Source organism: Podarcis gaigeae, assembly GCF_964106915.1.
Source record: "Podarcis gaigeae genome assembly, chromosome: 12".
NCBI lineage: Eukaryota > Metazoa > Chordata > Lepidosauria > Squamata > Lacertidae > Podarcis > Podarcis gaigeae.
In genome coordinates this window covers 3,753,492-3,775,129 of record NC_139688.1, presented here as the reverse complement: position 1 = coordinate 3,775,129, position 21,638 = coordinate 3,753,492, and the positions used below count along the sequence as shown (strand labels likewise).

General features: G+C 49.4%; 1 protein-coding gene across 1 annotated transcript in view; it reads left to right on the top strand.

The window, feature by feature from the left end:
• Positions 1-12,826, top strand: part of TBRG4 (transforming growth factor beta regulator 4) — a 35,986-nt gene extending 23,160 nt beyond the window's left edge. The window contains exons 8-11 of the mRNA XM_083704122.1: positions 1,075-1,320; positions 2,860-2,965; positions 4,915-5,029; positions 12,533-12,826. Of these exons, the coding sequence (XP_083560248.1) occupies positions 1,075-1,320; positions 2,860-2,965; positions 4,915-5,029; positions 12,533-12,634 (569 nt within the window). The 3' untranslated portion in view covers positions 12,635-12,826. The remainder of the gene's footprint in view (positions 1-1,074; positions 1,321-2,859; positions 2,966-4,914; positions 5,030-12,532) is intronic.
• The last annotated feature ends 8,812 nt before the right edge of the window (positions 12,827-21,638 follow it).

Sequence of the window (21,638 nt, the reverse complement as noted above, 5' to 3'; positions counted from 1 at the left end):
GTAGGTACAAGGGTCCTAGGCCGTATAGGTGTGCTGGTCCCGGGGGGTTACCGTGCGGCGTGGTCCAAAGTCGAGGGCATGGTATGGGGGCTGTCTGTCAAGGCTGAAGCTGGGTCCAAGGCAGGGAGTTGGGTGAGGTCAGGAACTCTGGCAGGAGAGCAGGACAGGGTTCAGGCAGGAACAGGCTACCAACAATGTTGCTCCCGCAACCTGGGACTGGGCTGGTTGGCTTTTATCTGCCCCGAGGCATAGGGCAGCCCTGATCCTCTGGTGACTCGCCTCTCCTGGCCTGGAGGCAGGCACTCCTCCTGCGGGAACTTAGTTCCCTCCGCCTCTCTGCCCTGAGCCTCTGCAGCTCAGGAGAGGCTGGAGGGTTACTGGACCCAGAGGCAACCTCACCTTCCCCTGACAGGCAATGGGTCCTCCATCACCTCAGGGGCCAGAGCAGACTCAGCTGATGCCTCCACCTGAGGACCCAGCACAGGTGAGGACCTTTCGGGCTCATGCCCCAGCCCCGGCTCAGCCAGTCCTGGAGGTGGGGACTCCTGTGCAGGCTGGGCTTCCTCAGGTTCAGCCTCTGAATCCGATTCCCAGGCCATCACAATAATAATAATAATAATAATAATAATAATAATAATAATAATAAAAAAAAAAATTTTATTTATATCCCGCCCTCCCCAGCCGAAGCTGGGCTCAGGGCGGCTAACAACAATCAAAATAGTCCAACATTCTAAAAACATTCATTATAAAATTAATTAAAATCAAATTAAGATCAAATTAATGACAACCATCAAGCAAAATTCTGTGCAGATTGCCAGAGGAGGGGGTCAGGCTGCGCCCTGACCAAAGGCCTGGTGGAACAGCTTTAAAGATTAAAACCAGCACCTTAAACCTGATCCTGAACTCCACCGGGAGCCAGTGCAGCCGGTATATAACCCGGGGGAATGAGATCCCACGGTGAGGATCCCGTAAGGAGTTTCGCCGGGCATTCTGCACCATTCTGCAATGTTCCCTCCCTCTCTCTCTCTCTCTCTCTCTCTCTCTCTCTCTCTTACCTTCCTCCACCTGCGGCAGACGACCCCTCGGCGAAAGGGCACAACTACCGGCTCAAACTGATCCACATCAACGCCGCTGCCTGCCTGGAGTGCGCAGACTACGCAGGGCCCCTCCTGCCGCCGGAAGCCCTGGGCAGCAAGGGGCTCCAGGGGGGCAGGAAGCCCACCCCCCTTCAGAGCAGCCTCAGGGAGGTGCTGCAGGTGGTTGCTGGAGACCCGGCGAAAGTGCGCTTTGAGGTGGACACGGACTGCGGATGGCTGCTTGGTGAGCCCCACTCTTGGTGCGGTTTTGGGGGGCAGCATGGGGCACTGGAGGGCAGGCGGTTTGCAGAGGAAAATATCTGTGCAGGCCTCCTCTTCGCAAGGCAACATCTTGCCCCACCTACAGAGAGGTCCTCTTAGCCCTTGGGCGACAGGGAGGGGCATATTCTTGTCCCAGGGGGCAAGATCTCTACAGTGGTACCTCGGGGTACAGACGCTTCAGGTTACAGACTCCGCTATCCCAGAAATAGTGCCTCAGGTTACGAACTTTTCTTCAGGATGAGAACAGAAATTGCATGGCGGCAGTGGGAGGCCCCATTAGCTAAAGTGGTGCTTCAGGTTAAGAACAGTTTCAGGTTAAGAACGGACCTCCGGAACGAATTAAGTTCTTAGCCCGAGGTACCACTGTATCTCATGCCACCCCACAGCCAAGTTGGGGGGTGTCACTTGGGTCCGTAGGTTATGAATACTGTAATAGTGCCTTATAAGGACGCGGGTGGCGCTGTGGTCTAAACCGCCGAGCCTCTTGGGTAGGGGTCAGCAAACTTTTTCATCAGGGGGCCAGTCCTCTGTCCCTCAGACCTTGTGGGGGGCCAGACTATATTGGGGGGGGGGGATGAATGAATTCCTATGCCCCACATATAACGCAGAGATGCATTTTAAATCAAAGCACACGTTCTACTCATGTGAAAACACTAGGCAGGCCCCACATATAACACAGAGATGCATTTTAAATAAAAGGACACATTCTACTCATGTAAAAACACGCTGATTCCCAACCGTCCGCAGGCTGGATTTAGAAGACAATTGGAACAGAGACTATTTTACTATCAAAGAGCTCTCAGTTGGAAAGTTTTATTGATGTTTAGTCCTTTCTTGTCACTTGAAACCATCGGTTTGAGTCCTTCCCTGTAGCGCAGGAGAAAATAAGTTTGTTGCTTCTTCCATGTGATAAAATGCTTCAAGCTTAAGATTCGAGGGAAATATTTCAGATCCTTTTCTAAGGGAAATTTTGCATTCCCCATAGTTATTTACCTTCTTAATTTACTGAGCTGTCCCATAGCTGAAGAACTCTAGGAAGCCAGTGGGGTGTAGTGGTTAGATGGTTCTCAACCTGTGGGTCCCCAGATGTTGGACTACAACTCCCATCATCCCTGAGCTCTGGCCTTGCTAGCTAGGGGTGATGGGAGTTGTAGTTCACCAATATCTGGGGACCCACAGGTTGAGAAAGGCTGGGTTAGAGTGTCAGACTAGGAGCTGGGAGATCAGGCTAGCTTCATAGACGTTGCCTTGCAGTGAGTTGCTCGGGGTGACTCCCAAAACAAAACTAAGCAACCCAATTAATCGGGGGGGGGGGGGGAATCTACACCAGGTGTCCCCAGTGGCCATTTTTGCTAAGCCGTGCCCACCTAACCAATATATGAGACGCAGGGCAGGTACTGGGTTTGAAAGCCCTGCCGATCGGCTGGTCCATGGGGCCTGAAGAGCCCCTGCCCACAGGAGAATTGTCAGCTCAGAAGTGACTTTTCTTTTCCGTCCGCAGATGCCGAGATGGTGCTTAACGCAGACAACCAGCCGTTGCCTGTAGCAGACTTCACAGCTCCTGGCCAGGCCCAGGGATCTAAACATCTCCCGCCCGGGGCCAGAAGGTGAGTCTTCGGGGCGGTTGGTTAGGGCAGCGTTTCTCAAACCTGAGCCCAAGCAGGACCAGTGCTCAGGGATGATGGAAGTTGTAGTCCTGGTGAAATAATAATAATAATAATAATAATAATAATAATAATAATAATAATAATAATAATAATAATAATAATTTATTATTTATGCCTCACCCATCTGGCTGGGTTTCCCCAGCCACTCTGGGCGGCTTCCAACGCAATATTAAAATACAGTAATGCATCAAACATTAAAAGCTTCCCTAAACAGGGCTGCCTTCAGATGTCGTCTGAAAGTCTGGTAGTAGTTGTTCTCTTTGACATCTGGTGGGAGGGCGTTCCACAAGGCGGGCGCCACCACTGAGAAGGCCCTCTGCCTGGTTCCCTATAACCTCACTTCTCGCAGTGAGGGAACCGCCAGAAGGCCCTTGGTGCTAGACCTCAGTCTCCTGGCAGAATGAGGGGGGTGGAGACGCTCCTTCAGGTATATAGTACCAAGACCGTTTAGGGCTTTAAAGGTCAGCGCCAACACTTTGAATTGTGCTCGGAAACGTACTGGGAGCCAATGCAAATCTCTCAGAATGTGTTATGTGGTCCCGGCGGCCACTCCCAGTCACCAGTCTAGCTGCCGCATTCTGGATTAATTGCAGTTTCCGGGTCACCTTCAAAGGTAGCCCCACATAGAGCACATTGCAGTAGTCCAAGTGGGAGATAACTAGAGCATGTACCACTCTGGCAAGACAGTCTGTGGGCAGGGAGGGTCTCATCCTGCGTACCAGATGGAGCTGGTAGACAGCCGGCCTGGACACAGAATTAACCTGCACCTCTATGGACAGCTGTGAGTCCAAAATGACTCCCAGGCTGCGCACCTGGTCCTTCAGGGGCACAGTGACCCCATTCAGGACCAGGGAATCCTCCACAACTGCCCGCCTCCTGTCCCCCAAAAACAGTACTTCTGTCGTGTCAGGATTCAACCTCAATCTGTTAGCCGTCATCCATCCTCCAACCGTCTCCAGACACTCACACAGGACCTTCACTGCCTTCCCTGGTTCTGATTTGAAAGAGAGATGGAGCTGGGTATCACTCGCATACTGATGAACACCCAGCCCAAACCCAGCCCTACTGGTCTTCATAACCATTGCTTCTTCCAACGGTGGGAGCTAGTAGCCATTGATAGGCTTCTCCATGAATTCGTCTAATCCAGGGCGGCCCAACCTCTCAGGCCAAGGGGGCTGCAAGAGCACTTCGGAACCTGCCGGCCGCACACTGATTTAAATTTCCGCAAGCCGTGTGTTGGACCCTCTGGCCTAATCCTTTTGAGTTTTCTCCACCCATCATTAAGAAGGGCATGTTGCAGATATTGACTAAAGCCTGCCTAAGGGGCATTCATGAGCAGTGGCCTCCCTGGCAGCCAGGCAGGTGCTCCTCAAAAAGCAGAAGATACCGTATTTTTTGCTCTACAAGACTCACTTTTTCCCTCCTAAAAAGTAAGGGGAAATGTGTGTGCATCTTATGGAGCGAATGCAGGCTGCGCAGCTATCCCAGAAGCCAGAACAGCAAGAGGGATTGCTGTTTTCACTGCGCAGCGATCCCTCTTGCTGTTCTGGCTTCTGAGATTTATAATATTTTTTTTTCTTGTTTTCCTCCTCCAAAAACTACCGTATTTTTCGCTCTATAACACGCACCCGACCATAACACGCACGTAGTTTTTAGAGGAGGAAAATCCGTAGGCATGCCACCCGTAGGCATTCCCTCCATAACACGCACAGACATTTCCCCTTACTTTCTAGGAGGAAAAAAGTGAGTGTTATGGTGCAAAAAATACGGTAGGTGCGTCTTGTGGTCTGGTGCGTCTTATAGAGTGAAAAATACGGTATTCTTGGGAGTGCATGATGGTGCTGAGTTCTGTTTTCTCTCTCCCCGTCCCACCCCAAACTCTCTCACAGGCTTGCTTTCCTCGGATGGGAGTTCCCAAACTTCAGCAACCGGAGCAAAGACCTGCTGGGGCGCTTCGCAATGGCCCGACGCCACATCCAAGCCTCCGGTTTCCTGGTTGTTGATGTGAGTTGCTGGGCTGTGGGTGGGTGAATTCCGCGATTCCCCCATGTTCTCTTTTTTTATTGTTTAAATATTTTTTACCAACAACCAAAACACAAACAGTGAAACCCCCCCCCAGGCAGCTGATACATTGGGTATACGTAATCAATAATAACATATTCAAATCAACCATATGTACAATTTTATATACGTTAACACTCCTCCACCCACAAGGTTTATGTAACTTTTAACATTTTAATTGCCCCAAATTGTTCAAACCTAGCCAAATAATTCAATATCTTCTCAAACCAATCCTCCTCTTTCTCACTGACCTTAAACCCTTTCATTCTGTGTATCTTCACAGTTAGATATTGTAAAATTATAATATTCAGTTTTTCCCTCCATTGGTTCACCCCTAGCTCTTCTGCATTTTTCCAGTTAATCGCTATAACCTGTCTGGCTGCAGTTACCATCAATTTTACCCATTTACATTCCTTTTTTCTTTTTAACTCGGTGCTACTCAGACTAATAAGAACCATTAATTTAGATATTCCCACCTTCCTAACCACAATTCCCGATATTTCTATGCCAATCTCTTTTCAAAATTCATTAACTAACGGACAACCCCACCACATATGACTGTACGTTCCCATCACTCCACATTTCCTCCAACAATTCATAGAATCATAGAATCATTGTAGAGTTGGAAGAGCCGTCTGATCCAACCCTCTGCATCTGAATTGCAGCTAAAAAAAAATTCTAATAGATGACCACACAACCACTATTTAAAAACCTCCAACGAAGGAGAGTCCATCACCTTCTGAGGTCGTCCATTCTACTGTCAATGTTTGAATCCATTGGTTTGGGTCCTCCCCTGGAGCAGCAGGAAAGTTTGTTCCCTTTTCCACGGAATAGCCCTTGAGATATTTGAAAATGGCCCTCGTCTCACCTCTCATTCTTCTCTTCTCCAAGCTAAACATGTCCATCTCCTTCAACCGTTCCTCATAAGGCTTGGTTTCCAGACCCTTGTATACTGCTCTCCGTCTTGATCGTCCTCACTCTGCCCACCTTCCAGCTTGTCAATATCCTTCTTAAATTGTGGTGCCCAGAAGTGGACACACAGTGTTCTAGATATGGGCTAACTAAAGTAGAATAGAGCAGTACTATTATTTCTCTTGATCTGGACAGTATACAGTGGTGCCTCGGGTTCCAGATGCTAACCCAGACTCCGCTAACCCAGAAATAGTGCTTCAGGTTAAGAACTTTGCTTTAGGATGAGAACAGAAATCGTGCTCTGGCGGCGCGGCAGCAGCAGGAGGCCCCATTAGCTAAAGTGGTGCTTCAGGTTAAGAACAGACCTCCAGAACGAATTAAGCTCTTAACCCGAGGTACCACTGTACTTCTGTTGAGGCAGCCTAGAATAGCATTAGCTTTTTATGCTGCTGACTCATGTTCAGCTTGTGGTCCACTAACAACAACAACAACAACAAATTTGTACCCCACCTATCTTGAGGGGGTTGCTTCCAGTATATATAAAACCATAATAAAACTTTAAATCTTAAAAAGCTTCCCGATACAGGGTTGCCTTCAGGTTTCTTCTAAAAGTTAGATAGTTGTTTATTTCCTTGACGCTTCATTGGAGGGTGTTCCACAGGGCGGGCGCCACCACCGAGAAGACCCTCTGCCTCTGTCTACCCAGGGCTGCCCTTGAAGCTGTCCCAGAAACTCCAGCGGGTACAGAATGCTGCAGCGAGGCTCCTCACGGGGTCTCTGCCATGGGAGCAGATTCACCCAGTGCTTTTCCAGCTGCACTGGCTCCCGGTGGAGTACAGGGTCAGGTTCAAGGTGCTGCTTTTGACCTTTAAAGCCCTTCACGGCCTGGGACCCTCGTACCTACGGGACCGCATCTTCCGATATGCCCCACGGAGGACCCTAAGGTCCATGAATAATAATAGCTTAAAGGTCCCAGGCCCTAAGGAAACCCAACTATCCTCCACCAGGGCCAGGGCCTTCTCAGTGATGGCTCTGACCTGGTGGAATGCTCTGTCCCATGAGACTAGGGCCCTGCAGGACCTGATTTCTTTCCACAGGGCCTGCAAGACAGAGCTGTTCCACCTTGCCTTTGGCTTAGAATCAATTTGATTCCCTCCCCCTCTTTCTTTTTTCCTTTCTCCTCTTGTGAAGAGGCTGCATTTTAATGCTGCATTTTAATCTTGTTTTTTAAGCTGTATTTTAATCAACTTGTTTTTATTATTGGTTGTTAGCCACCCTGAGCCTGGTCTTGGCTGGGGAGGGCAGGGTATAAATAAAATTTATTATTATTATTATTATTAATGGGCAGGCGCCAAGTCTCTGTGCGTTCTGGACCCTTCTATAGGAGCCTTCCAGAACGGGTGAGGGCAACGCTGAGCTTCTAGCAAGAGAGTAAAAGAAAAGGGCATATGGAAAGGTGGGCAGGATTATTGTAGGGGGGGCAGCCTGCCTTTGCCCGGTTTAGGATGGAGATACGACTGGAGCACTCCCCCCTTGCTCTGTGCCCCTCCCCTGTTCTCCCCCACCAGGGAATGGCGGAAAGCCCTGCGCCCACTTGCCCCAGTTCCTCAGGAGTGGCTTGGAGCAGGGGGAGCGCCGCCATTCCTCCTGGCTCGTGACCGCTCTCTCTCTCTCCCTCTCTGGCGTCAGGCTGCCCGCTGGAGGGCTCCAGGGTGGGGTGGGGGGAAGAGGGGGGGCAGAGGCTGCACTCAAACAGCGATCATACATTATTTAGCTCCTTGGAAGCAATTATAGCTCTGCAGTCCACGGCACCCCCTGCTCTGCTCTCCGGCAGCTTGGAGGAAAGGGCAAAGGGGGTGGGGGGTGGAGAGAGATGTCGAATGCAGACACAGTTGACGCCTCCCCCCCCCCCCTTTGGGGGCCAGGAGGGGAGGGGGAGCCCAGGCCAGGCACCCTCCAACAGGCCCCCGCTTGCGCTGTTTAGCCTTGACTGAGCTCGTGCTGAACTGCCTTCCCTGTGGTTCTGTGTGTAAGAGAGAGTCTGCTTTTTGCAGATCAGCTTCTGCCGACTTGGTGCCCCCAGCAGCACATCACAGTCGTGCTGGCTGGTCCTCTTTGGAGTTGCAGTCCAGAACAACACAAGGGCACTCGGTTGGCAAAGGCGGTTGTGGATAAATTGACTCCAGTCTTGCAAAGAAGACTGCTTTACCCCTTCTCCTACTTTGGGTGTAATCTTTGACCACCTCCCTTTCCACGGAGGCGCAGATTGCCGCTATAACAAAGGCAGCATTTTTTCATCTCCGCCAAGCTAAGCAGTTGGCTCCTTACCTCTCTTGCCCTGAGCTAGCCACTGTGATCCACGCGACGGTCACCTGCAGACTGGATTATTGTAACTCGCTCTACGTGGGGCTGCCCTTGAGACTGACCCAGAAACTCCAGTGGGTGCAGAATGCCGTGGTGAGACTCCTTACGGGGTCCTCGCTGTGGGATCACATTCACCCGGTGCTATACCAGCTGCACTGGCTCCCGGTGGGGTACAGGATCAGGTCTAAGGTGCTGGTTTTAACCTTTAAAACCCTATACGGCCTAGGACCCTCGTACCTACGGGACCGCCTCTCCTGGCATTTCCCACGGAGGACCTTACGGTCTTAAAATAAAAACATCTTGGAGATCCCGGGCCGCAGGGAGGTTGGGCTGGCCTCAGCCAGAGCCAGGGCTTTTTGGGCTGTGGCCCCGATCTGGTAGAACGCTCTATCACAAGAGACCTGGGCCCTGCGGGACTTGACATCTTTCCGCAGGGCCTGCAAGACAGAGCTGTTCCACCAGGCTTTAGCCAGGGCACAGTCTGACCCCCTCCTTTGGTAATCCTCACAGCACTCTAGCCCAATGTTTGCCATGAATTTGCTTTTGAATTGATTTTGGAATGAATGGATTTTAGAATGCTGTGTTTTATTTTTGTTAGCCGCTCTGAGCCCGGCTTCGGCTGGGGAGGGCGGGATATAAATAAAATTTTATTATTATTATTACTATTATTTGAAAGATGGCAGATGCTGTGTGTGAGACAGAGCAGATCAGAGCATTTCCGAGTCTTGTTCTTATGTTTTGGATTCAAACTGTAGAATCATAGAGTTGGAAGGGATTATGAGGGTCATTTAGTCCAGCCTCCTGCAAATGCAGGAATCTTTTGCCCAATGTGGGGTTCAGACCCACAGCCCTGAGATTGAAAGTCTCATGCCCTACCGAGCTATTGCAGCCGTCCATACAGGGTTACTATCTCTCCCTAACCTACCTCACAGGGTTGTTGCGATGATAGAGGCAAGGTGGGTGATGGTCCACATACGCAACCCTGAGCTATGTGCTCTTTGCTATCCTTTTTCCCCAAGCAGCTGAAGGCTGCATACATGGTCTTTCTCCTTCCTCATTTAATCTCCACAACAAACCTGGGGAGCAGGGAAACCCACGTACGCCGCCTTGAAGTCCTTGGAGGAAAACGATGGGATATAAACGCAGCCAATAAAAATGTATCGTGTGAGGCTGCTGATCATACGGCCCTGGACTGGGAGAGCATGAGACTTTAATGGCTGGGTTGTGGGTTTGAGACCCACATTGGGCAAAACATTCCTGCATGGCAGGGGGTTGGACTGGAAGACCCTCGCAGTCCCTTCCAAGTCTGTGATTCTACGATTAGAGCCATATCACAATATAATACGATACGATAATCTTTATTGTCATTGTCCCATACAGAACAACGAACACGCAGGACAGAACACACAGGACTAGGACTTGCACTTTCAGCTCAATCCCCAAATTTGTGCTTTGAATGTGTAAGTTCAGGGGTCACCACTTGTTGTTGTTGTTGTTTAGTCATTTAGTTGTGTCCGACTCTTCGTGACCCCCTGGACCAGAGCACGCCAGGCCCTACTGTCTTCCACTGCCTCCCGCAGTTTGGTCAAACTCATTTTGGGAGCTTCGAGAACACTGTCCCACCATCTCGTCCTCTGCCGTCCCCTTCTCCTTGTGCCCTCCATCTTTCCCAACATCAGGGAGTCTTCTCTTCTCATGAGCTGGGCAAAGTATTGGAGCCTCAGCTTCATGATCTGTCCTTCCAGTGAGCACTCAGGGCTGATTTCCTTCAGAATGGAGAGGTTGGATCTTCTTGCAGTCCATGGGACTCTCAAAAGTCTCCTCCAGCACCAGAATTCAAAAGCATCCATTCTCCGGCGATCAGCCTTCTTTATGGTCCAGCTCTCACTTCCATACATCACTACTGGGAAAACCATGGCTTTAACTATAGGGATCTTTGTTGGCAAGGTGATGTCTCTGCTTTTTAAGATGCTGTCCTGGTTTGCCATCACCTTTCTCCCAAGAAGCAGGTGTCTTTTAATTTCGTGGCTGCTGTCACCATCTGCAGTGATCCTGGAGCCCAAGAAAGTAAAATCTCTCACTGCCTCCATTTCTTCCCCTTCTATTTGCCAGGAGGTGATGGGCCCAGTGGCCATGATCTTCGTTCTTTTTGATGTTGAGCTTCAGACCATATTTTGCGCTTTCCTCTTTCACCCTCATTAAAAGGTTCTTTAATTCCTCCTCGCTTTCTGCCAACAAGGTTGTGTCATCTGCATATCTGAGGTCACCACAGGCTTATCTAAAAAAGCAAAAAGCACATGCGCTTTGCTCCGATTCCCAAAACTGCTGAAAACAGCAGCCCGTCCCTGTCTCTGCATTCTGCTAATAAACACCGTTTTTTTGCGTGAGGCCGCTTAACCCTCTGGCCATCGTTGTTTCAGCCCTTAATCTGTTTGCTCCGACTCGACTGCGTTTTCCCACGGCCCACCGATCCTCCGGCTTTCATTCCTCCAGGTGCCGGCCAGCCGCTTGTTTGTACAAAGTTGGGTGGAAAGTTGAGGCATTGAGAGTCACCAGGGTGGAAGGGGACAGAGATTATCGCTGGCCGGCTGTCTGGGTAGACCGTGGCACCGTTCCCTGCCAGCCCCACTGGCTCAGAACCACTCTGGATAATCCCCAGGTGCTTAGATGCCAAGGTGGCTGCGAGATGCTCACAGCGAAGGGCTTCTGATCAGGAAAATACTCTGTGTCACGCGCAGACACAACCCAGTCTGGAAGCCAAGCCAGTCGAGGGAGTTGCGTATATGAACTCTTCCCCAAAGGCTGGAGTTTACTGACTCCCATCTATCAATATCTAAAGCAGTGTTTTTCAACCACTGTTCCGCGGCACACTAGTGTGCCGCGAGATGTTGCCTGGTGTGCTGTGGGAAAAATGGAAAAATTCAAAAGATTTAAAAATAAAGTATTTTATAATTTTTCATATTTCTGTTTACTTACTATTTCATAATAAAGTAATTATAAAATACTTTATATATAGTCAATATAGGCACAGAGTTACTTTTTTTTAACATTTTCTAATGGTGGTGTGCCTCGTGATTTTTTTCATGAAACAAGTGTGCCTTTGCCCAAAAAAGGTTGAAAAACACTGATCTAAAGAAACCTCTTTAATTCTAGTGCAATTATGTGATACTAACTGGGTTATAAGGGACGCGGGTGGCGCTGTGGGTTAAACAACAGAGCCTAGGACTTGCCGATCAGAAGGTCGGCAGTTTGAATCCCTGCGACGGGGTGAGCTCCCGTTGCTCGGTCCCTGCTCCTGCCAACCTAGCAGTTCGAAAGCACATCAAAGTGCAAGTAGATAAATAGGTACCGCTCTGGCGGGAAGGTAAACGGGGTTTCCGTGCGCTGCTCTGGTTCGCTAGATGCGGCTTAGTCATGCTGGCCACATGACCCAGAAGCTGTACGCCAGCTTCCTCGGCCAATAAAGCAAGATGAGTGCCGCAACCCCAGAGTCGGCCACGACTGGACCTAATGGTCAAGGGTCCCTTTACCTTTACTTTTTAACTGGGTTATGTCACTTGCTGTTGAAATGCCTGAATACTGAACAAATTCTGAACAAATACAGAACTGATGTTTCATAAATGAATATGAGAATCTTTGGCTGATCTCTGTCCAGGAATAGATGCAATGCCCGGCAGGGCTTTTCTAGCTGAGGCCTGGCCTAGTTTCTGAGCACAATTCAAAGTGTCGGTGTTGACATTTAAAGCCCTAAACGGCCTTGGTCCAGTATATCTGAAGGAGCGTCTCCACCCCCATCGTTCTGCCCGGACACTGAGGTCCAGCTCCGAGGGCCTTCTGGTGGTTCCCTTGCTGCGAGAAGCAGAGGTTGCAGGGAACCAGGCAGAGGGCCTTCTCGGTGGTGGCACCTGCCTTGTGGAACGCCCTCCCAACAGATGTCCAAGAGAAGAACAACCACCAGACTTTTAGAAGACATCTGAAGGCAGCCCTGTTCAGGGAAGCTTTTAATGTTTAACAGACTACTGTATTTTAATACTTTGTTGGAAGCCGCCCAGAGTGGCTGGGGAAACCCAGCCAGATGGGCGAGGAATGAATGAATGAATGAATGAATGAATGAATGAATGAATGAATATTATCATCTCCTCTTTCTCTCTTCCCCTCCACCTCTTGCAGGTTCCCTATTACGAATGGCTTGACCTGAAGTCGGAGTGGCAGAAGACTGCCTACCTCAAAGACAAGATGGGCAAGGCAGTAGCTGAAGAAATGGCAAAATAGGGAGAACAAGAGTCACACACGCGCTCACAAGGGCAGTTGCCAGATTAACTGCTGGGAGGGAGGGATTCTGCCGGTCCTCGTCAACAGCCACCTTGAAGGGAAGTGGCCGGGAGCATCTCTGGACGCATGGAGGGGGGCCTCTTCATCCATGTATATAGATGTGCATTTCAATAAACGGTCTATTGTACAGTCCAGGTCACACTTTCGGCTGTCTGTTCCGCTCCTGGCCTGGCTGATGAAAGAAAGAGAGTTGCTTCGGAATCCGTGTGTTGAAAAAAGCCTTTTGGTCTCCCAGGCGGCAGGCAGTGTGTGTGTGTGTGTGTGTGTATAACAGCTGGGGACGCGGGTGGCGCTGTGGGTAAAACCTCAGCGCCTAGGGCTTGCCGATCGAAAGGTTGGCAGTTCGAATCCCCGCAGCGGAGTGCGCTCCCGCTGCTCGGTCCCAGCGCCTGCCACCCTAGCAGTTCGAAAGCACCCCCGGGTGCAAGTAGATAAATAGGGACCGCTTACTGGCAGGAAGGTAAACGGCGTTTCCATGTGCTGCACTGGCTCGCCAGATGCAGCTTGTCACGCTGGCCACGTGACCCGGAAGTGTCTCCGGACAGCGCTGGCCCCCAGCCTCTTGAGTGAGATGGGCGCACCAACCCCAGAGTCTGTCAAGACTGGCCCGTACGGGCAGGGGTACCTTTACCTTTACCTTTTATATATCAGCTAGGCGCCAAATGGCTCCCTTAAACCAGGGCTACAGTTGTCAAAACGGAATGCCTAGTTGCCATTTATTAGAATAAGAATAAGAATAAGAATAATTTATTTATACCCTGCCCATCTGGCTGGGTTTCCCAACAAAACAATAAAATGCAATAACCTATGAAACATTAAAAGCTTCCCTAAACAGGGCTGCCTTCAGATGCCTTCTAAAAGTTTGGTAGTTATTTTTCTCTTTGACATCTGGTGGGAGGGCGTTCCACAGGGCGGGCGCCACCACCGAGAAGGCCCTCTGCCTGGTTCCCTTGGCTTCTCGCAGGGAGGGAACCGCCAGAAGGCCCTTGGAGCTGGACCTCCGTGCCCAGGCTGAACAATGGGGGTGGAGACGCTCCTTCAGGTATACTGGACTGAGGCCGTTTAGGGCTTTAAATGTAAGCAACAACGCTTTGAATTGTGCTCGGAAACGTACTGGGAGCCAATGCAGGTCTTTCAGTACCGGTGTTATGTGGTCTTGGCGGCCGCTCCCAGTCACCAGTCTGGCTGCTGCATTCTGGATTAGTTGTAGTTTCTGGGTCACCTTCAAAGGTAGTCCCACGTAGAGCGCGTTGCAGTAGTCCAAGCGGGAGATAACCAGAGCATGCGCCACTCCGGCGAGACAGTACGCAGGCAGGTAGGGTCTCATCCTGCGTACCAGATGGAGCTGGTAAACAACCGCCCTGGACACCGACTTGACCTGCGCCTCCATGGACATCGGTGAGTCCAGAATGACTCCCAGGCTGCATACCCGGTCCTTCAGGGGCACAGTTACCCCATTCAGGACCAGGGAGTCCCCCACACCCACCCGCTCCCTGTCCCCCCAAAATAGTACTTCTGTCTTGTCAGGATTCATCCTCAATCTGTTAGCCGCCATCCATCCTCCAACCGCAAAGTAGCTCTCCCAGGAGTGGCTGGGTGCAAGGAGGATGTCAAAAAGATCAGAATGGCCCGTTCAAGTGCTTTATTAAAGAAAGGTGTAGACTTAGAGCAACGCAGCCTGCCAGGTCTCCCAGCCTTTGCAGACCTGGGACGGACACCGCATTAAGGAGATGGCTTGTCCGCACCCAAGCCAACATGCCTATATTATACACAAAACAGGAAACGTCATTTCACCTGCCCAGATGAAGGCGTGGGTGGAAAATACTCAGACCTTACAGATAGCTCCTGTTTCTGGGCTGAGAGCCCAGTCCCTTGAGCCCACAGATAAGGAGAGCGTCACAGCAAATTAGCTTATATCAGAGCAAGTGAATCTAAACATAGATGAGCTCATTGCTACAACAACTAGCAATTAATGGTGGGGTTATCTCGACTGCCAAGATGGCGTTTGCAGAGATTCTGGAGCAGTTTGCCTTTGGTTGAGCACGTGGTCTGATCCTGTTTACAGCGGCTTCCTCTGTGCGACTCTCGCCTTCCATGGAAGAGGTTTTTGGAGGGTAATAGCAAACGGTGGCTCAACAGTAGCAAACAAATGAAGGAATCACTAGGAAGGAGGATTACCGTATTTTTCGCTCTATAAGATGCACCAGACCACAAGACGCACCTAATTTTTGGAGGAGGAAAACAAGGGGAAAAAATATTCTGAATTTCAGAAGCCAGAACAGCAAGAGGGATCACTGCGCAGTGAAAGAAGCAATCCCTCTTGCTGTTCTGGCTTCTGGGATAGCTGCGCAGCCTGCATTCGCTCCATAAGACGCACACACATTTCCCCTTACTTTTTAGGAGGGGAAAAGTGAGTTATAGAGCAAAAAATACGGTAAATGAAGCTATGGTGTACTCACAGCTTAAGATACTGGTTCAATAAATCTTCTGGAAGCTTATAGAATAGAATGGAATAGAATTTATTATTTATACCCCGCCCATCTGGCTGGGTTTCCCCAGCCACTCTGGGCGGCTTCCAACAAAGTATTAAAATACAGTAGTCTGTTAAACATTGAATCTTCCCTAAAGAAGTTTTTACTGGGAGCCAATGTGGGTCTTTCAGGACCAGTGTTACGTGGTCTCGGCGGCCGCTCCCAGTCACCAGTTTAGCTGCCGCATTCTGGATTAGTTGTAGTTTCCGGGTCGCCTTCAAAGGTAGCCCCACGTAGAGCGCATTGCAGTAGTCCAAGTAACCCACTGACGTTTCCTGAGCTGCAGAGACTGAGGTCTGAGAGAAGGAGAGAGCTGAGTACTCGCAGGAGGAGTGCTCGCCTCCGGGCGACACAGGGAGGTGAGTCACCGGGGGATCAGGACCGGCCGTTACCACGACAGAGATAAAAGGCTGTCGGACCCCGCCCCGAGTTGCGGGAGCAACATTGCTGTATGCCAGATCCTGCCTGAGATCCTGCACCTGTTCTTGCCTGGTTTCCTGCCTCGTGACCTGCCTTGGCCCTGTCGGACTGACTTCTAGCAGAACCTTTGGATTCTGGACTGGACATGGACCGTGTTTCTTGGGTTATCCCCGGGCCCAGCACAGTGCAACTGCAGAAGAGCTTGGCTGCTGAATCGGCCCATCTCATCCTTATGGGTGCCACCTAGATGATGATGATGATGATGATGATGATGATTTTATTTGTACCCCACCCATCTGGCTGGGTTGCCCCAGTCTTGCAAGCTCACCAAGCAGGCTTGAAAGGAGCGTCTCCACCCCCACCGTTCTGCCCAGACAGTGAGGTCCAGCGCCGAGGGCCTTCTGGAAGTTCCCTCCCTGCAAGAAGTGAGGTTATTGGGAACCAGGCAGAGGGCCTTCTCGGTGGCGGCGCCCGCCCTGTGGAACACCCTCCCACCAGATGTCAAAGAGAAGAACAACTACCAGACTTTTAGAAGACATCTGAAGGCAGCCCTGTTCAGGGAAGCTTTTAATGTTTGATGTATTACGGTATTTTAATATTTGGTTGGAAGCCGCCCAGAGTGGCTGGGGAAGCCCAGCCAGATGGGCGGGGTATAATTAATATATTATTATTATTATTATTATTATTATTATTATTATTATTATTATTTGCAACAGCAGCTCTCTCCACCTGTGATTCCTAGCCACTTCCTAGGGCCGATGAGAGTCCCAGAACCGTAGAGCTGCAAGGGACCACAAGGATCATCTAGTCCAACCCCCGGCAATGCCCAACGTGAAATTTGAACCCGTGACCGTGAGATCAAGAGTCTCGTGCTCTTACTAGCCGAGCTACGCCAGGTGCCTGGGTCCAAACGTCCTCAGGTTGGCCGAGACTGCTGTAAATCTATACAGTGGTACCTCTGTTTACGTACTTAATTCGTTCCGGAGGTCCGTTCTTAACCTGAAACGGTTCTTAACCTGAAGCACCACTTTAGCTAATGGGGCCTCCCGCTGCCGCCACGGCACAATTTCTGTTCTCATCCTGAAGCAAAGTTCTTAACCTGAAGCACTATTTCTGGCTTAGCGGAGTCTGTAACCTGAAGCGTATGTAACCTGAAGCGTATATAACCCGAGGTACCACTGTACATGCGGCGAGCTTACGTAACCCAGTGCACTCGCTGAGCGAATTCTTCTTGGAGCTGAGTGGCTGTTGCTGCCTTGGGGGCTTTTCTTTCCAGTAAACTGAACAGTCAGCGATGGTCTCCGTTCTCCCTGCTCTGCGCCTCCCTCTCCCCAATGTTGTCGTTGGTGCCCAGAGGCGGCTAACGTGCCTGGCATGTTCAGTGGCGCATAGGACAGGGCATGTCTTGGCACGCATGGCAGAATCTCTGCAGGCTGAATTCTGCCCTCCAGGGGAGAATCTTTGATACCCCTAACCAGGTCACAAGAACATTGGGAGAGCCGGCTGGGTCAGGATTGGGGTGGCAGCTGACTGGCCAATGATTCAGACAGAGAAACAGCGCTTCGATGGACCAGCAGAGCTTCATATATATATATATTAAGGGACGCAGGTGGGGCTGTGGATTAAACCACAGCGCCTAAGACTTGCCGATCAGAAGGTTGGCGGTTCGAATCCCCGCGATGGGGTGAGCTCCCGTTGCTCGGTCCCTGCTCCTGCCCACCTAGCAGTTCGAAAGCACGTCAAAGTGCAAGTAGATAAATAGGTACCACTCTGGCGAGAAGGTAAATGGCGTTTCCGTGTGCTGCTTTGGTTCGCCAGAAGCGGCTTAGTCATGCTGGGCACATGACCCAGGAGCTGTACGCTGGCTTCCTCAGCCAGTAAAGCAAAATGAGTACCGCAACCCCAGAGTCGGTCACGACTGGACCTAATGTCAGGGGTCCCTTTATCTATATATATTTATTAATTTTTACATGGAATTTCAAAATAAAAATAAAAATCATACAACGTATTTTCTCATCTTATCCAGTGTCTTGGACTTCCATCAACCACATCTGAAGGTTTTTCCATCTTTATCACTTAATCTGCATTTCATTAATTTCACTATTACTTTTCTTCATACTTTTGTCTGCAATATTTCACACAGTCCTCCTTACAAAACTTCTTGTGCAATCTGTTGATTACAATTGCTTTTCAGATAGTTCACATGTTTGCTCCAGGCCTCTGAGAATCTCTCATCCCACCGGTTTCAAATTCTTCCTGTCATCTTATCTAATTCTGCATAGTCCATTAATTTTGTCTGCCATTCTTCTTTTGTCAGTAATTCTTCTTGTTTCCATTTCTGTGCCAATAGTACTCTTGCTGCCGTTACTGCATATAAAAACAGTTTATTATCCTGTCTATTAATATCCTTCCCTACAATGCCAAGTAGAAATGCTTCTGTGTTTTTTTTATAAATGTATATTTCAACATCTTTTTCATCTCATTATATATCATTTCCCAGAAGCTTTTCCCTTTCTTACATTCCCACCACATGTGATAAAAAGATCCTTCTTTTTCTTTATATTTACAACATTTGTTATTTGCTTTATACATTTTAGCTAATTTCACTGGTGTAATATGCCATCTGTACATCATTTTCATCACGTTTTCTTTCAAAGCATTGCATGCAGTAAATTTTAATCCTTCCTTCCACAGTCTTTCCCACTCTTTTAGCTGTATGTTTAACCCAAAATTGGGGACGCGGATGGTGCTGTGGGTTAAACCACAGAGCCTAGGACTTGCTGATCAAAAGGTCGGTGGTTCGAATCCACACGACGGGGTGAGCTCCCGTTGCTCGGTCCCTGCTCCTGCCAATCTAGCAGTTCGAAAGCACATCAAAGTGCAAGTAGATAAATAGGTACCACTCCGGAGGGAAGGTAAACGGCATTTCCATGCGCTGCTCTGGTTTGCCAGAAGCGGCTTAGTCATGCTGGGCACATGACCCAGAAGCTGTACGCCGGCTCCCTCGGCCAGTAAAGCGAGATGAGCGCCGCAACCCCAGAGTCGGCCACGACTGGACCTAATGGTCAGGGGTCCCTTTACCCTTTACTATACCCAAAATCCTTGGCCCAATGTATCGTAACTGACGACCTCTTCATCTTTCATATGCCATTCCAGCAGCAATTTATACATTTTAGACAATATTTTACAATTGTTGTTCAACACTTCTGTGACCAGCAGAGCTTCCTAGCGCCCCTGCCCAGCCTCGCAGGGTGGTTGTGCGATCAAGGCAGCAAACGGCTTTTTGTAAATGGATTTTAAGTTGCAGCAGGGAACGAGCTGGTGGTTAAGAAGCTTTCGGGAGCGACTCTCTGTGAAAAGCAAAGGGAGACTGGGAGCCGGCCTCGGCGTCAGATTCAATCAAGGGATCGCGATGGAAATGACCTCGTTTGCAAGCGCTGGAAGGAAGGGAAATAGCAGGGAGACACGGCGAGGCCGAGCAAGCGCTTGAACACACACACACACACACACACACACACACACACACAGAGGCAGGTGGCCTTGCTGCAGTCCTTGGGAGCTCTGAATTAAAATGGTAGTAGCGAAATTCGAATCCAGGACTCTCCAAAGGGAAGGAGCCCCAACCATGAGCGGTGGCAAGGTGAGAGCCATTGTGGCACCGTGGTTCAGAGTGTGGCACTTGGACCTGGGAGTTGTTGTTGTTGTTTAGTTGGTTAGCCATGTCCGCCTCTTCGTGACCCCCTGGACCAGAGCACGCCAGGCACTCCTGTCTTCCACTGCCTCCCGCAGTTTGGTCAAACTCATGCTGGTCGCTTCAGGAACACTGTCCAACCATCTCGTCCTCTGTCATCCCCTTCTCCTTGTGCCCTCCATCTTTCCCAACATCAGGGTCTTTTCCAGGGAGTCTTCTCTTCTCATGAGGTGGCCAAAGTCCTGGAGCCTCAGCTTCAGGATCTGTCCTTCCAGTGAGCACTCAGGGCTGATTTCCTTCAGAATGGAGAGGTTGGATCTTCTTGCAGTCCATGGGACTCTCAAGAGTCTCCTCCAGCGCCAGAATTCAAAAGCATCAATTCTTTGGCGATCAGCCTTCTTTATGGTCCAGCTCTCACTTCCATACATCACTACTGGGAAAACCATAGCTTGAACTATCCGGACCTTTGTCGGCAAGGTGATGTCTCTGCTTTTTAAGATGCTGTCTAGGTTCGTCATAAGGGACATGGGTGGTGCTGTGGGTTAAACCACAGAGCCTAGGACTCCACAGAAGAGGCGGACAGACTCTCACTCCAGCGGGAAGGTAAATGGTGTTTCCATGCGCTGCTCTGGTTCGCCAGAAGTGGCTTAGTCATGCTGGCCACATGACCTGGAAGCTGTACGCCGGCTCCCTCGGCCAGTAAAGCGAGATGAGCGCCGCAACCCCAGAGTCGGCCACGACTGGACCTAATGGTCAGGGGTCCCTTTACCTTTACCTTTAGGTTTGTCATTGCTTTTCTCCCAAGAAGCAGGCGTCTTTTAATTTCTGCCTGGGTTTGAATCCCCACTCTGCCATGAAGCTCACTGTTTGACCTCTCAGCCTGGCCTACCTCACAGGCTTGTTGTGAGGGATTAAACGAGAAAGGGGAGAACTAGGTACGCCGCTCTGAACGCCTTTCTGGATTTCAGTTCCCCCACCCCATAAAATACTACAGCGGTAACTCGGGTTAAGTATTTAATTCGTTCCGGAGGTCTGTTCTTAACCTGAAACTGTTCTCAACCTGAAGCACCACTTTAGCTAATGGGACCTCCCGCAGATGCTGCGCAATTTCTGTTCTCATCCTGAAGCAAAGTTCTTAACCTGAAGCACTATTTCTGGGTTAGCGGAGTCTGTAACCTGAAGCGTCTGTAACCCAAGGTACCACTGTATTTTGAAACAGGCTTCCCAGCCTCTCTCTCATTCCACGTGAAGAGAAGAGTGTTTGTGTTTGTGCGAAATTCTCAAATATTCCCATAGGCTCTTGCACTGATGTAACTGGCCAGTTCTAAGCATCCCCTTTTTTCAAATTCTGTTGTCACCATGGAGACTAAGGCAGGAGGGGAAAGTTTGGTTTCCATGGCAGCAGGCCGGGCTTGACACCTGCAAGGACCAATGGGATGTTTCCTCGGTGTCTAGGCAGCATGCAAGCCCTGGCAGATTATGATCGAGGGTGTCAGCATAAAACTCGGTGCGGGGATTTTGCAAGTCATTCGTTCGGAGCCTCGGTTCTCATCGTTCCATGCAAATCGACACTTTTCATCAAGTTACAACATAAATTATAACCCAAACGAAACCCAGAGAGACTGTAGGCTCCTAGGGGCAGGGACCTGTTCCTTCCTTCTTTCCTTTTTTTTAAATAAAAAAATAATCTTTATTAATTTAAATTACACACTTATACAAAGAACTTGCAATCTCAAATGAAGAGTTCGGACACGACTAAACGACTAAACAACAACAACACTACAAAAAGAAAATTAAAGGAAAAACAATTAAGAAAAACGAAAGGAAGAAAATACAGAAAAAAGAAAGAGGAAAAAGCAAATTTACGTACATAAAAAATAATAATAATAAATCTTCCTAATTAATACTTAATTAAACACTTAAATAAAAAAGACTTCTACCAAACGAATCTTCCAATCATTCTCATTGTACTGTTTATACTGTCGTTGTTTTTTCCGCAGTTTTATATTCTTTAATATTGTTCCACAAACGGTATTTGTTGTGTGTACAAGTATCACTCAAGTGTGATTGGTACAATATGATCTTATATAATCCTTAAATATTCTCCATTGTCCAAATACTCCTCTAACACTTCCCGTCAGTTTTGCTTCTATCCTTCCACCCACATGTATTGCAATGTACGTGTGATTTTTTTTTGGAAAACTTAACGGGAAAAGCTTCGCCAAAAAAGATTTGCATTTCTTGTTCCACTTGCCACTGGCATGCAGTCCCTGGACGCATTGCCAGCCAGCGGAAAGTGGGA